Source organism: Eubalaena glacialis, chromosome 6 (assembly GCF_028564815.1).
Source record: "Eubalaena glacialis isolate mEubGla1 chromosome 6, mEubGla1.1.hap2.+ XY, whole genome shotgun sequence".
NCBI lineage: Eukaryota > Metazoa > Chordata > Mammalia > Artiodactyla > Balaenidae > Eubalaena > Eubalaena glacialis.
In genome coordinates, this window is record NC_083721.1 from 63,161,445 (window position 1) to 63,177,312 (window position 15,868).

Consider the following 15,868-nt stretch of genomic DNA (forward strand, 5'->3'; position numbering starts at 1 on the left):
CCCTACTGATTTGCGGTGGCTATAGCTGACAATTCTCAGTGGAGTCCTAGTGAGTGGTCTGCCTACTCCCATCATATATCTGTGTACAAATGAACACCTTAAGTTGGAATTCCAAACTCATTATGTCATGCTGTGTTCTGACTTGGCAGGTGTGTTTCTTCACCACAGTATACAAGGGGAGATGTAAGGTGGGACCCCTTAAGCTGATTTTTTTCCCCTATGGAAGTGCTTGTTTAATTTAATACCTACCAATGACTTGTGATGATGAAAGAACATTGTGGGGACGGAGTGACTGTATAAGAGAAGTTGTTACTAAGGTTAATTTGTATCTTGCCTCTTCAGAAGTAGATGTTTCCTCCAGATAGATGGGATAATGGCTTTGTGGTGCTTGCATGGCTGGTAACCAGTGTTTAGAAATGAATGCTAACAACATCAAAACTTTTTCTATGGTTTTATTTGAAGGATGTCAAAGAGAGAGTGTATGCATAATGCAAGGTGAATATGGTGGAAAATGTAGAGAAAAAGAAGATCAAGAAATACAGATAACAGGAATAAGAATTTCAGGTGAAAAGGAAAGGGGGAGCCATGGGGCAGACTAAAATTAAAGATTATAATTTTGCAGGGCTATACTATGAAATTTGTCAGGGGCTGAGACTGCATTGATGATTGAATTCTTGGAAGAATATGTATTCTTTCTTTTTTAACTCTTAAGTAGTGCCACTTCCTTTAAGGACTCTTGATCCGTATCATGTCTCTGAACCTAGAGCGAAGCTTCCAATGAAAGGACCTCCTTCCTGGCTACACCCAGCAACGCTCCTCACAGTACATTGCTACCTCCTGCTAAATGTCACACTCTGGCAAACACCGAGGCGAGCTCTCTAAAGACCAGAGAGACCTGCATCAGCATTTTCTGTCCATTCAAGATCCTGATCTTCTCACCCTTTGGGGCAGCATGCTAACATTTTCTGCTGCAACTCTCACTGAGCTCTTCTTAGGCGGCTTTCTTCCTTTTAATTAAAAAGACAAGACTGTCAATTACTCAAACTTAATCCCAAAATGTAATTGTTACTTTGAAAGATATTTTTTTCTCATAAAGCTCATAGAAGAGAAATATTTCCATCAAATTAAAATTTAGTGGGAGCTTGGATTTAAAAAAAAATATTCATCTTCAAGTCCCTGCTGGCTCTAGAAATCTAAATAGCACAGCAAGGCATAAATACAGGGAGATCACCAGGAAAGGCTGACTGATGTAGGCAGATCCAGACTAGGAAAATAGGAAGAGGCATCAGAAAAGAGTCCCAGGGCTAAAAATTCTCCTTCCTTTAAATTGACGCTGTAGGATTTTTAGCCATTTAGCTTGAAGCTAAATGTAAATTCTGAGAGAGGTAACACTTCCAAGCTTCTGTTGGACATTTAAATAAGAGCGTGAATAAATTTCAGAATTATTCTTGCTAGAAAATTTTAACAGGGAGAGAACAAGAACCGTTTAGGAAACAGGGCAGAAGGAAGAATGAAAAGGTGAAAGAGCAAAACACAGAAGTGGATTCAACAGAGAGAAGTGCTTGTTACAACTGGGTCTAAATCAGTGGTTTGGGCTACCTATTACAGTTGGGTCTAAATCGTTGAATTGGCTGGTGAAGTATTGATTCTAGGTGAAGTATTGGCACAACTATCCCACTTGGGATAGACTGGGAGGAAGTCAGACTCCTGTTCCCATTAAAGGAGTCAGAGGGTGGTTGTCAGGTATTCATGTCAACTCTTAATCATCTTCATTGTATTAATCAGGGCCCATGATTCTGCTGTAAATTTGTGTTGACGTGGCTACCTGAGTTCTATCAAAAAAAAACAAGATCCTTGTTTCCATCACCTAGTGGGAAAGGAGAAATGTACTTAAACACTGAAGCCTTTCCTAGGACATGCTTTACACCTTTGAGCAGAAAAAAAGGGCAGGTTCTTTAGATTGATCATTATGGATTAGTCTGACAGGTGGCAATGTGCATACGGGCATCCACAGCAAGTGCATGAGTGTATGAGTGTGTGCCACACAGTAGGGAACTGTGCAGCCGGCAGCTCCTCTTAAGTGTAGTATTATGATAGTGGTGAAAAATAATGAAAAGTCTTCTTTATCTGACCTTGGGATACTTCTCTATTTAAACTTGTTAGCAGTGTGGGCATTTCAGACATCCCTAGATTCCAAAATACGTCAAACTATAATGAAGCCAAACTGAACTTTTATCTAACTAATATCCAGGCAACATGATACATGATACAAGTACATCTTTAACTATAAGTACATCTTTAAAAATTATAAGACATATGTGTATCTGAATATGATCATTTTGCATTCAATATGCTTTCTTTCTAGGAAATTGAAGCTCTATTTTATATATTATTTAAAACACCACTTTGAGCTTGTAGGCATGAAAAATATAATTTCTTTCCCATTTCACAGTTGGAAAAACTGAATTAAAGAGAACAATGCTAGTAATTATCCATGATTAATAGAGGTATGTATGTAAATCAGCCTGAATAAGTGTGTGAAATTAGATGTGCCGATGCCAGACAGCTCTGCTCGTGTTTTTTAAAGATGGATGCTTTCAAATCTCTGCGTGAGTTGGGCATACAACTCTGTGTGTTGAGTGGGTCTGGAAATGGACTTTGTAAAAGTGTATGGATTGTAAGGCAACTGTATTATATATTATAAGAATTATAATACATAAAATAAATTAGATGAGTGTTTAAAATTCATTTGACAGATATATCTAATACATATCTAATGAGCATGAATGCATACATAATGGTTATTTATAATGTACTATAGATTTATATATGTGTCTGGGTGCAGCAAGGAGTAGATTGGAATTTGGGTGTACTTTGATGATAAAAAGTGTAGGAGAAGGTGCATGTTAGTTTCCTAGGGGTGTAGGGACTAATTGGATTAATACATGCAAAAGCCCTTAGAACTCTATTACATGAGAAGCCCACTATCTATGTTAGCTATTATTATTATTATTATTATTAATATTACCATTTTTATTAGACAAGGTAAAACTGCCCTTATAATAAGGAGCTGAAAAGAAGCATTCTCTCATTGATCCCTGGGATAATATCCTACAGAAAATAAATGAAGCTGTAGGGATAGTCCAGCCACCTTCACAGCATGGGATCTTTGTAGGATTTTTCTCCCAGTTTTCCTTCCTTGCCAGCGGAGTCTGATTTGAGAACCCATTCCTGGGAGTGCCAGCTGAGGGCAGGTACATCTCCTCCTCTTTCTAGAGATAGAATCTGGCTGTTCAGATGCCAGGCTCACCCATAGCAACACCAGTCTCCCTGTGGGAGGAAGCAGGCCAGGAGGAGTGCAGATTTCTGCAAGCCTGGTTTGTTTGTGGATATTAATTTTTTTTTAACTTTAATTGTGGGGCGTGTTTTGTTTTCAGAGCGAGCTTTAGACAGCTGTATTAGTCATGCAAACCCAGCCATGCACAATGTGTTTTATCAATGGAAAAACAGAAACGGAATGGCAAGCAGCTGTGAACAAACCCAGTGCAGTGCCTGAACCTGGAAGATAATCTCAAACATTTCCCAAACCTACTAGCCACACGGGGTTAGTGAATGGAAAGGCTGTTCACTTGGAATAAATAATCAGATGAGAGGCAAACAGGGTAGACAGATTCCAGGGTTATTAATATTTTTTTTTTAAAGTGGCAGCGATTGTGGCCAGAGAGCCTTGAGCTCGAGGGAATTCTTCACTTGAGGGTGATAAACACACAACGGTGGTTTGTTCTTGTCCTTTTCTCTTCTTTCCCTTTATTTTTACTTCCTGAGGCAGGTTTCATCACCTCTTTCTGCACCTGCGGTCCTTCTAAATGTGAGAGCATCTCTGGTGCACGTCTGTCATGAGGGGCTGTGCATGGGGAGGAGACGGGAGCAATGTTACCCGATTCTCAGTATTCAGAGCCCTCAGGAAATGATTTGAGACTAACAAAGTGAGAAAAGTTCCCTCAGACATTTAGAGCTGGCTCTTTCCTCATTTTACAATTCAGTGGATTTTCTGCAGCGATGTAGTCAGGGGTAGTTATGCAAATATATGCAATTCAGGACTCATTTCAGAATAAATAAACCTAAATTAAAATTAATGGAAAAAAACACCTATCAGAAACAGATCAAAAATGGCAATTTTATTTATTTATTTATTTATTTATTTATTTATTTATTTATTTATCTTTTAAATTAAGGAGCAGGGAAGCACCCTGATTTTTTTGTTTTGGTTTGTTTTTGGCATAAGAGGAAAGGAAATTTGAAAATTTCTGATTGGCCGCAGACAATACAAATTATCCTTTGGTGTAATTCCAGTATTATTATTATCACTGCAGAAAATCAAGCAATGTGATGAAGGAAACCCAAGGGAAACACATTTGATTTACTGAGCCTTGTTCTTTTTTAATCACAGCTTGAAGAGGTTTAGGACTGCATTCCTGCTGCGACTCTGCTGTTTATCCCCAGTCACCTTGATGAGCCATGTAGAGAGGGCGTAGGAGGGGAGACCCTCCAATGAGAGATATTAACAATGAAGCAGCTGAAATTAAACATGTGTTTCTGTTATTAGAAAGTAGGAGGGAAAGTTCTCTTTTTTTATGTTGGGAGGAGGGAAAAGGAGCTTGGGGACTTTCTCCTACTTTCAAAACACCTCATGGAAATTAATCGGCTCAAAATCCTTCAAGCCATTTGCATCAACCATCTGCTCATAGACATCTTCACACTTTAGGATGGAAAGGTAGGATTCCACATAGATGATGACAATATATTATATTTAATTAAATGAAGGTGTCTCGTGTTATAGTTATGACCACAGTGAGGTCATCTTTTCTTAGATATTTCGGTACACAAGGGGCACTATAAAAAGGGTTAAGGATCCCATATGTTAGTATTTTTTTCCACAGGAAACTGCATTTCACATGGGCTGCCATCTTGATTGAAAAGAAGAGAAGAAAACACATTTGATTCTAGAAAGTAAAAGTCCTTGTAAGGAACAGGAAACTTAAGAGGGCACTTTCTATAACCACCTCTCTCACCAGCTACCCCAAGTCTCCATGAACAGCTTTTCAATTTCTACAAGCAGAAGCCCTAAGTATTAGTAGTAAGATAAACTATATTCTCTAAAACTATTGGATCTATGGAAGTTATCTACAGTCTATCTACAATGTAAAATCAAACTAGGGTCATTCTCCAATCAACAGTTCTGTTTGAGGGAAAATAACAAGTTCAACAAAATCCCACATGCTCCATCCTGGTCCAAACTGTTTTTCAATATCAAACAGCTGTCCTTTGTGAACAGTGTCTGGCTTCATTTTGTTCAATGTTATATATATCATAATGAGTGATCAGATAAAATATTTGACTTTGTGGCTGTAGAACTGCTCTCACAAAGGATACCTCGAGTCATAGTGACACTGTACAAAGCTCATCTTGGATGGAGCATGACCTCTTTGAAAATGTTATCCATTGGGACAAACGCATATGTGCATGATTGTCACATCAAGATATTTGCAAGATCGCAACATGATAAAATGGTGTCAATCTCTGCAGCAACAGTAGAAGATAAACGTTTTAAAATGACTGTGGCATGTCAGGAATTCAAAATGGGATGCTTTCCATGAACACTGAGTTTCTTGTCAAGTCTAAAAAACAGGCACATTTTAACAGTCTTATTTTTAGTGACTGGGATAAGAAACAAGTTTCATCAATGTTTTAGGGAAGAATTTTATTCAACAGAGTTCTTCTAAAAATAGTTTGGCCCCTACTTCAAATTTAAGAATAATTCTTTTATTAAGCTGTCTAGTTGATCCTTGAAACCTTGCAATTCTCATTTCTAATATAATTAAAATAAGTTTGCATATATGTGAATACATACATATGTAAAACATTGCATTATTGACACTCTCCATATCTACACCCAATTCTGGCCTAATTTTTAGTTTGGACAGGTGTTAATGAAACATGATCCGTCTTCAAACGTATAAAACAGCAGCCTCCTACCTTTAATTCTGAGCACATTTCCTTTAGAGTGTATACGATAATCTTGTTTAATTGGATTTATTTTTTCCACACTAGGCTCCACATGGCCTACTTTCCATTTTTTCTCAAGTCTTTGAGTGTTATTTGCAAATCACTTTTCTGGAATTTAATTTCAATGGTAGGTTGGTTTCATTTCAGGTTTTTTTATTGTTTTAATTTTATTTGCCAATTTGCCTTTAAATGTCCTTAAGCTAGAAGGTCGGGGCTGCACTGCACTTGCAGCTAAACATGATGTAGAAGGCAAAATTTAATTTGAGTGTGTAGAAAGTTCTGTGAAAAGGAATATGGAATGATTACCTTGTTTTCTTATTTGTGTTTTCTAAAATAGTTATGTTTAAAAGGAAACGCCCCCAAATTGGTCAAGATTTTAAGAAAAGGTAATGTCCTTGTAATCTGGCTGAGTTCAACCTTTGGTAATAGATAAATTCGTTTTTACAACTAATACAAATGACTTCAGATTTGGATTGTATAAGGTGGTCAGTTAGAGGATTCATATTTTCGTGAGCTACAGGATTTAACCGGCTGTGTTCCAAATACGTGAGTTCATAGTTACCTGTAATATGTATTAATAGAACAAAAAATTGCTCTCTGAGTTTAGCACTGTCTCCCCATGTAGTGACCAACTTGAAGTTAGGTCAGGTACAGACCAGTTACCTGCCTTTCAACTAGTGTGAGGGCAATCGATTGACTTTTTTTGAAGGTTTAAAGAAAAAAGTGATTCCTTTTGTATGCGAATTTTGTGAAGGTGCTTCCCCCTTTTTTTGTGTTTTGCACAGTATAGATGATGGAGAATGACCCAGCAACAGAACTACAACGATAAAAATCATACTGACCTTGAATGGGGTGGGGGACTGTGGGTAAAACACGCTCTAAAGGGGAAAAAATAGTAAGCATCATGGAGAATTTACATAGATAGATATAGATATATCTTACTCATGTTTAGCTACTCAATAATAAAACAGATGAATTTTCATGCCTATGGGATCATATCTCCTGTAAAGCATTTGTCTGTCCTTCCTGCCAACACTAAATTATCAGAGAGCTATTAGTAAACTTTAACATCCAAAGTCTTTAAAAAAAATAGCTAGAATAGGGGATAACACCTTATTGTGGTAACCCTACAAACAGGATCCTGCCGTCCTCTGGAAAATCCACCAAGATTACAGATTTTGGGGGGTGTTGGTATTGAGGGTATTTAACTTAGTAGTGATCAAATTCAGGTCATGCATCTTGGCCCTGGTTCTGGGCTCTTTAACTTTGGACAGATGAACCTGTGGTAACTAAAGACTCCTTTCCTCCCTTTAAGCCCTACAGTTCATATCAGCTTTAGCCAAGCATCTAGAAAATTTATTTTGGTAAATACTAATTCAATTTTTCCCTCAGATTTTTCCTTCCACATTATTGATATCAGTGCAAGAGTAATGCAAAGATACTAAGCTTCTTGGCATGATAAAATCTGATTTTTAGTCTTTTCCTTAATCCCACCCTCTTGTGATAATACAATCTCATGTTAAGTTTGATCACCAGTCAGATTTGCTTGATGACACATCCTGTTCAGTGTAAGACGTGCTTTTCTTTTAAACACTAGAGTCTCAGCTTATGAGTCACTCACAGTCCCATCCCCAAGCTACTGACCATAAATTGAACGTGCTGAAAGAGTCCAGGCTTTAAGGTATCCTCTATTTGTCTCATCAAAACCCAGGTTTAACTCTAAATCCTCCTCCGAGGCTCTTTCAGAAAGATAGAATGTTGCATTAGGGATAGATGTATTACCTGCTACCCCCAAACCCTATAATGTAATGTAATCATAATACTTTTCTACATTCCTCCTAGCAGCTTGGTTAGATAAAGACCAGTGATAAATGAAAATCAACAAAAGTCAAAACCGTAAAAAGAAAAGCATATGTGCACATTCAAATCTGATCTGCCTGCCATCTTGTATCATAAGCTTAGAAGAGTAGATTTTGCCTGGAATTTGGGCACTCAATACATCTGGACACTAAGAAAACCCAGTCTCCTTGAAGACTGAGCTTTCCTTTCTTGGAAGAAAGTTGTGGCTTAAATGCCAAAGTTTTATAAGTGCATTAAGATGGAACAAGTCAATAATAGCACAGTGAAAAATTGTGTCTTAGTTACACAAGTGTCAAGGAGAAAAATGTTCTAAACCTCCACTGGTTATCTGGTATTAAGTTTCCAGCTTTGAAAATAAATAGCTAAACTGCTTTCAGCATTTATAGAGCAGTTGGAGACCACTGTCCCATAGTATACTATATCTATCTTATTTTATTCTTATTACAATTATTATTCAGACTGTTTAAATGACTCAGCTTAATATTTTCTCATCACACTGTTCACAGCTGGGTAAATGCACTCTGCCCTCATTTCGACAAGACCATTTATATTGCTAAACATCTCATCCAACCCCCTCTCATTGCCTCTTCAACGATTCCCCAGCTTGTTATTATCGTCTTAGCTCCACCCCGTTATCATCATCTTAGCCCCATCACACCCCATTAGTTATTCTCGTTCTCTTAATTTCATCCTACTGGCTTATCATTCCTTAGATGCTTCCCCATCCTAGCTTTTTATCCTTATTCTTCCACCATCATTTCACTGTATTTTGTAGTTTATGCCAGGGTTTATGGGTTCCTGTAAGAGTGTAAAGTGAAGTAAATACCACTTAAAATGAAAAAGAAATCTCCAACTTTTAACATTTAAACGTAGGGGAGAGCAGGAACCTTGGCGCTATGTGCTCTTTTTCCTGCTAGTATTTGAGGAGGTCAACATAGCTTAGCAATTGATTGGGAGGTTTTAAGAACACAATGCAAGGTTTACCCCAATACGATCTGCTGTGGCTCTTGGTAAGTCTTAAGTCTGAGCTTTGGTTTCTTATCTGATAAATGGGCTGGAGGGTGTTATTGGCTGATTCTGCTTGGACACCATAAAAAACAGTTAAACTGGTGTTAACAATTTGAAAGAAACCCCTCTGAATTAAAAGCACTTAAATGACAAAAGCTGGGGTTGAGAGTAGGGTGTACAGAGAGAGGTAATTTATTAACTCAGATATGATTTTCTTTTATTTTCCAGTGGGTATTGGATATGGTCAATGGTCTCCCTGGAAGTAGGTGTATTCAATGGCTACTCTTAAATCTAAAACTAGTCCTGGTGCCCATCTATTTCCTACTGTATCCACAGAGAGCCCTCAGAAGGAGTTCAAAGCCCATCTTTCAAACGACATGTGGATAGTGTTCAAATAGCTGCTCAAACTGTTTTATTCCATGGCATCCAGTAGTAGCTGGTTAAGAGGCTTTGCCAAGTCTTAACTAGTATCATCACATGGTGTATATTTAAATGCTGGGCCCCAAAGGTAATAACTTAAAATGACTTCTAAAGAAGCAGGGAGGCCCTGATTTTAAGGGCTCTCTCCAGTGCTGGGTTGCTTAGGTCGTTCTTGAAATTTAATCAAGTATAGGTTTACAGGTTAATGATCTTTTAAAATTAAAAAGGAAATTTTAAAACCTCCTACACACTGATGTGGTATGGCTCAGTGTAGATTTCTTTGTATTTTTATTCTTTTGTACTCAGTAGCCTCAAAATACCTTACCGATCCACACATTTCTCTAAAGTAGAAGGTAACTGATCGGTAGGACTGTCCTTTAACATGACGAATGCCTTCTTTTTTTTTTTTAAATTAACTAATTAATTTATTTATTTTTGGCTGTGTTGGGTCTTCGTTTCTGTGCGAGGGCTTTCTCCAGTTGTGGCAAGCGGGGGCCACTCTTCATTGCGGTGCGCGGGCCTCTCACTATCGCGGCCTCTCTTGTTGCGGAGCACAGGCTCCAGACGCGCAGGCACAGTAGTTGTGGCTCACGGGCCTAGCTGCTCCGCGGCATGTGGGATCTTCCCAGACCAGGGCTCGAACCCGTGTCCCCTGCATTAGCAGGCAGATTCTCAACCACTGCGCCACCAGGGAAGCCCCGAATGCCTTCTTTTGACAGGCCTAGGGTCAAAAGCTGAGCAGTAGGCTGGAGTCTCTGCTCAAAATCTCAATGTGCCAAAGATGAACCAACGGTCTCACTAATCTAGTGGACTCACGCTGGTGAGGGTTAATGGAAATGGAAGTGGGAGGTGGTGGAAGTAGTGCCCCTGGGTGGGAAGGAATATAACAATATTTAGTCAGTGAAAAAATATCATTAAGTGAAAAAAGGAGAAAGAAGTTAGATGTCTTTTCACCTCCAAACTACAAAAGATACATCTCCTAACATTTTCCCTACATATACAAATCTAGATAATGTGTTGGTCTAGAGCCTGGACCCTGGAAGGAGATTACCCGAATTTAAATCCCAGTAGCCTTACTTTGTTGCGCTAGTTACTTAACCTCTTTGTATAATGGAGAAATATGAGTGCCTAATAAGGCTGTCCTGATGATTAAATGAGATCACGTATGTCAAGTGTTCGGCACATGCGCAGAGTACCTTGTACATACTCACTTGATAAGAAGTGATGACGTTAAAATCATCTCCCTTATTCTTCCTCCCTACCTGTTGCTTTAAAAATAACTCAATGCAAGCAATAAAACAAGATAAGGTTTCCTTTGCAGATGCCTTGCAGTCGCCAGTGTGGATACATGGACGCTGTTATGTTACGCATGCTGACAATGGAATGTCTCTTGGCATCACCAGAAGTCCAAGTCTTCACCCATGTGATACATATTCCCACATCTTACAAAAACTAAGGAGCGGAATCCTTGACTGTATACATTGTACCATGGATGAATGTGTACAGAGAAATGATATAATGTAACACTTTGCCAAGGATGAAAAAAAGATATAAAAGGCATTACTTGGATATATAGGCTAAGGGAATGGATCCTTAATAAACAGAATACTAGAATGTATGGAGGACAAGACAAATGAGAAAGGAATGCTTCCATGGGCTTAGGAAAAATGACTATGAATACAAGGTATTCTTGCACTCTCATTCAATTATTTTGACCCCTTTGAAGATAATATTTGAATACAGAGTGAAGAAGCATATGTATGCATGTGGTGGAGGACAAGATGTATCAGTGACCGCAAACTGACACTCTGTACAAAGTCAGCACATCACTGCGGTGGACATGGAAAATGTGCTGATGCACCAGTGAAGATGGATAATCATGAACTCTTCAGGGGCTCCGGCTCTGGGTTTCTACCTGCTGCTGCCTCTGGCTGGCAGCAGCTCACCAGCTGTCTCGTCTGCTTTGTGCTGGCTGGGTCAGCAGAGCATCCCGCTGCCCACATAGTGCTCTCTGTCACGGCTGCTGGCCACGGCCGCCCCTCCCAAGCATCTCTCCCCTCCTGACCCTGTTCTGTGGAAAAGTACCGCCACCAGCAGTGTCTTCCTTCCTCCCAATAAACCCATCTACTTTGAATCTAAGTGATGGGCAATCTGTTCACACACGTACTTTCTTTTTCTTTTTTTTTTCATTTTCTTCTCTTCCTCTCCCCTGCGCGTGCTCTCCTCCCCACCTTTTACCTGTGTAAATTGGTTACCATAGAGCCTTATTCTTAAAGATCCAGCTATGAAGGCTGTAACAACACATCTCCCAAACCCAAATCATGGTGGCAAGGCAGTTGTGGTGGAATTGCCATTCCTGTTACACAAGGAGCAGAGCTTCCTCCTTAAAATGTCGAAGAAATAGGACAGTAGATTCACTAATGTTTGACAATTTTAATAGCTTCTTTTCCCCTCAAAGCCCAGTGACCTTTTGTGTTCTATTCTTCTGTAGGTATTACACCTCCTAACTTTCCCATCAGGTGGGAAATCAATTCTAAGCCGAACGCTGAGGCATGTGCTTCCTCTCCTCTGCCTGCTGCGGTGTGCAGAGCTGGTGCCAGTGCGGGCTGCCTCGAAGAGGGCCCACCGAAGTAGCACATCATTAATCATGGCTCTGTACTCTTCTCAGAGGTATAATGAGGGTAACTTCTATGAAATCATCAAGGGCAATATGACCATGATATACTTGCCCAATTTCTTGATTCTTAGTTTACAAACAGAAGTCCTATAAGATTCTTGACATTTCTTAATCTTACTGGCTTGAGTACTTTAAGTGGACTTTTGTGAATAGGACCATGGTATTTCAGGGCTTGAGATGACCTTTCATCACCACCAGCAGACCAGCAGTATCTCCATTATCCTTGACCTAGCCCATGCTCTTCCTCTTCTCCTCAAATATTTCCTTTTCCCCTCTTCCTCCCTTTCTCTCTCTCTCTCTCTCTCCCTCTCTGTCTCTTTCTTTCTTTCATACCTGTGAAAAATAGGCTATCATAGAGCCTATCCCATCCTTCTATCCTTCTTCCCCATCTTCTCTCTCCGTCTATAGCTATCATTGTATTTATTATTTGAAAAATATCATTAGCACAGTCCTTTTTCTGGGTGGGATAACAAGAAAAGAAAATTTGCATACTTTTATGTAAATTTATAGTTGCTCACTTTCTCTAACTAATCCAATTATCCCATTTTCTCTTTTCCAAACCCTACAAAACCTCTTGTTAAGTGTATGTTGTTCTACTTAATCAGCTCACCTTAGATTTGTCGGAATCTCAAATTCATAGTTGAGGCTATTTTCCCCCTATTTATGGAATCCCTAACATCAGGAATGAAACAGGTAAGTACATTTCTTAATAAATATCTTCTCAAGTGTTTTGAGATATCGACGTCTCTAGCTTAAGTAAAGAACACTGATGTTTGGTCTTTGGAGACAAGTAAACAGGGATGTGAATTTTAAACTTCATATTGATGCAGCATCTGTAGCATAGCTGTATCCCATCACACTTACAGACTGAAGTCAACGGGAGTTATGAATGAGAAACTGAAGGCCAAATTTAGAATAGTTTGTGGTGTTTTTTTTTTTAATAAAAGTGGAGTTGGATCTTGAGCAGTTGTAAAATGGCTTTAATACTACGTTTCGAGGGAACTATCACTTAAATTGATTTTTCTCCTAAAAACTTTTCTCTTGAAGGCTCATCTAAACTGAATAAAGCAAGATGGAGACATTTATCCTTGTCATAGTATTTCTAAATTTTCCAATTTAGCCTGTGCAGAAAAACAACAAAAAAAACCAAATTCCTAGTGGCTTATTATTTCAAAATAATAATAAATTTGTTGGACTTTCTCTTTTAGCCCAAATGAACTGTCTAGCCCAGCATGTGCTAACACTTTTGTTTGTTTTACTTATTCTGATAAACATTTTCCTATTCTAAGTGTCATCATTTCCCCTGATCTCACCCATCGTACTTCTGTTTCTCAGGAGGCATTTGATTTTGTGCTCATAGCTGGCGGACCAACAAGGCAGGGGGTCAGATATCTGACTACAACATGCTGCTCAAGGGAAAGGCTCTAAGGTGGGCTTTCTTATTAATACCAATAACTTAAAATCACTTGTCCTTCCTTAGTCTGCCTTGAGGACCTTCTTTGGTCTTCAGAAGAAGAAGCTTTGCTCCTCTCTCTCACCATGCCATCTCTCCTCCAAAAATATATCAGACAAGTAATGTTTCCTGCTGTCATATGGAAAGCTTTCTGCAACGTTTTTCCTCCCTTAGATTTTATATTATGTTTTAATCATTCATTCTACTCTTCCTCTTGTGTTGTTAAAAATACACTTTCTTTTTACAGCCTCTCCCTTCTCCCAGCACCTTATCCATCCTCACTGAATATTTCTCCCTCAATCACTCCCATCACTGCCATTTTTTAAGTGCCATCCACTTTCCACGATCTTACACCATCTCTGCTCCTTAAAGAGACCATCACCAAAGAGATTTTTTTTCTCTGAATATTCTTACAGTTTAACCAACCAGGAAAAAAAAAAACAACTAAACTAAAAAAACAAACAAAAAAACAAGGCAGTTATCAAAAGTACACCAGGGAATAGAGAGGAGAGGTATTCACTTGTAAATCTCATTTTATGCAGAGGGATTGCGAACCTGTGTTTTTGTTTCAGTGGCTATACACTGATTTTTGTTTAAGTTTACCTTTAAAAGATACGGGAATGATTTTCGAGTTTTCCACAGGAGAACTCCATCAACTTGGTCTCCCAGGCAGCTCCCTGCTCTGGCATACTTACTGAAAAGTACGAGGCTGGCGTTGGTGACCCCCAGATTGTTGGCAGCCACACAGGTGTAGTTGCCATAGTGCTCCTCAGTGACGTTGGTCACAGTCAGGGAGGACTGGCCCTCCGTGCTCTTAATCTCAAGGCCATTGGCACTGTTTATCCTAAGGGTTCAAAGACAGAAGAGTGAAGAGAAACACTGATGAAGATTTGGTATAGTAATTTCTTTGTCATCATTATATTGGAGAAAAAGGAGAGAAAGGAAGTAGGTAGAGCTTGTTGTTCCTGCTCAATTCCTCATTTTAATCGTGCAAACCCATAGTATCAGAGCCAAAGTCCATTGATGGAGAAGACTCGGGAATGGATGAGTTTCATTAGGCTTTGGTTTCTGCTCTAGGAGAGAAAGGCACGCAGGTGGACACTACCCCCGAACAACCTGCCTCACCCTATGCACGTAACCTGAGTGCTTTGGGGTTCAGTTTAAGAGCTACAGCCCCAGAGCACTTGGTATGAAACCTTGGAAAATAAACAGTCTCATCAGATAGGCCTACATAATTACAGCCGGGCTTGGCTTTGTCATTAGGGCTTCTGGTTTCCCTTGTTGAGCAGGGGAGACCTGGCGGAGCAGTGGAGGTGCAGCAGGTTTGGCACATACCTGGTGTCATCCCGGTACCACTCAAAGTCAGGTGCAGGCACTGCCGAGGCCTCACATTTGAGAGAAGCTTTTCGCCCGGTGGTGGCTTCGTTGCTCTTGGATTCCGTGATAGTGGGAGGATCTGTAGGAAGGACAGACACACAGTTTACATGAACTTTGGATGGTGCTCCAGAATTTCCACACAAGAAGGAATTAGAAAGCACAATTTGATTGCAGAGAGGCAGGACGGGAATGGTCTTAAAGCTCCATTTACATGAATTATGTGATCCGCTGAACGGGACGGATCACTAGAAAGCTAAATAGAAATAAGAGATAATGAAACCGTAGACTTGGTTTTCTTAAACGGGACACTTAGCGGGGCTTTATGGAAATGAAATCTAGGATATCTTTTTCCCTCTTCCAATAGACCATCCGTATTCCAATCATAGGTTATAATGCTTGCATAGCTTTACTGCTTTTCATAAATTGAGTGGTAATACTAAAGGACTTGGGATTTTAAGTGTATAATTTGAGCATTTTTCTTTTTCTCCGTCATCGTTATTATTATTATTATTGTTACCTTTGGAGATGGCAGTAAGAAATCTGATGAAAATAATAGAGCACTAAAGTCCTCTCAGCCCAGGCTTAGCCGGATATTGTTGCAGGAATGCAGGAAAACAAACAAACTAATGTCAGATGATTGCTATACTTTTTTCCCTCCTCTGTGTTCCCTTACTGCCATGACCCAGGTCAATTTTGCTTTTATGTGTGAGGGTGCAGTTTGAAGTCTCTCGTGGTGCATAAACACCTTCCTGGGGTACCAGTCTTCTGTTCTCTCTGGCAGTTGTGCACTTGATTTTTTTCTGCTTAGGACTGAGTCTATAAAACTGTAATGGGCTTGAAATGAGCTCAGAAACACATTCTAATTTGCCATGATTCTTTCAAACAATCCCATGGAAAGTGGAACAAGTGTTTACGGGTCCACAGGACTGAGCGACGATGGTAAACTTGAGCTCTTGGCTTGATGATGCTGTGTTTGTGCAGGTTATGGACCCTCAAGGAGAAAAAGA

The 15,868-nt window shown here is 39.4% G+C and overlaps 1 protein-coding gene across 2 annotated transcripts in view; it reads right to left on the minus strand.

Moving 5' to 3' along the window:
• LSAMP (limbic system associated membrane protein) overlaps positions 1–15,868 on the minus strand; it is a 631,988-nt gene that overhangs the window by 19,984 nt on the left and 596,136 nt on the right. Inside the window, exons 5-7 of one of the 2 annotated variants that reach the window (XM_061193122.1) lie at positions 14,820–14,940; positions 14,180–14,328; positions 6,909–6,944 (exon numbers count right to left, since the gene is read on the minus strand). In XM_061193122.1, coding sequence (XP_061049105.1) covers positions 6,909–6,944; positions 14,180–14,328; positions 14,820–14,940 — 306 coding nt within the window. The remainder of the gene's footprint in view (positions 1–6,908; positions 6,945–14,179; positions 14,329–14,819; positions 14,941–15,868) is intronic. The other variant, XM_061193121.1, reaches the window with a different exon arrangement.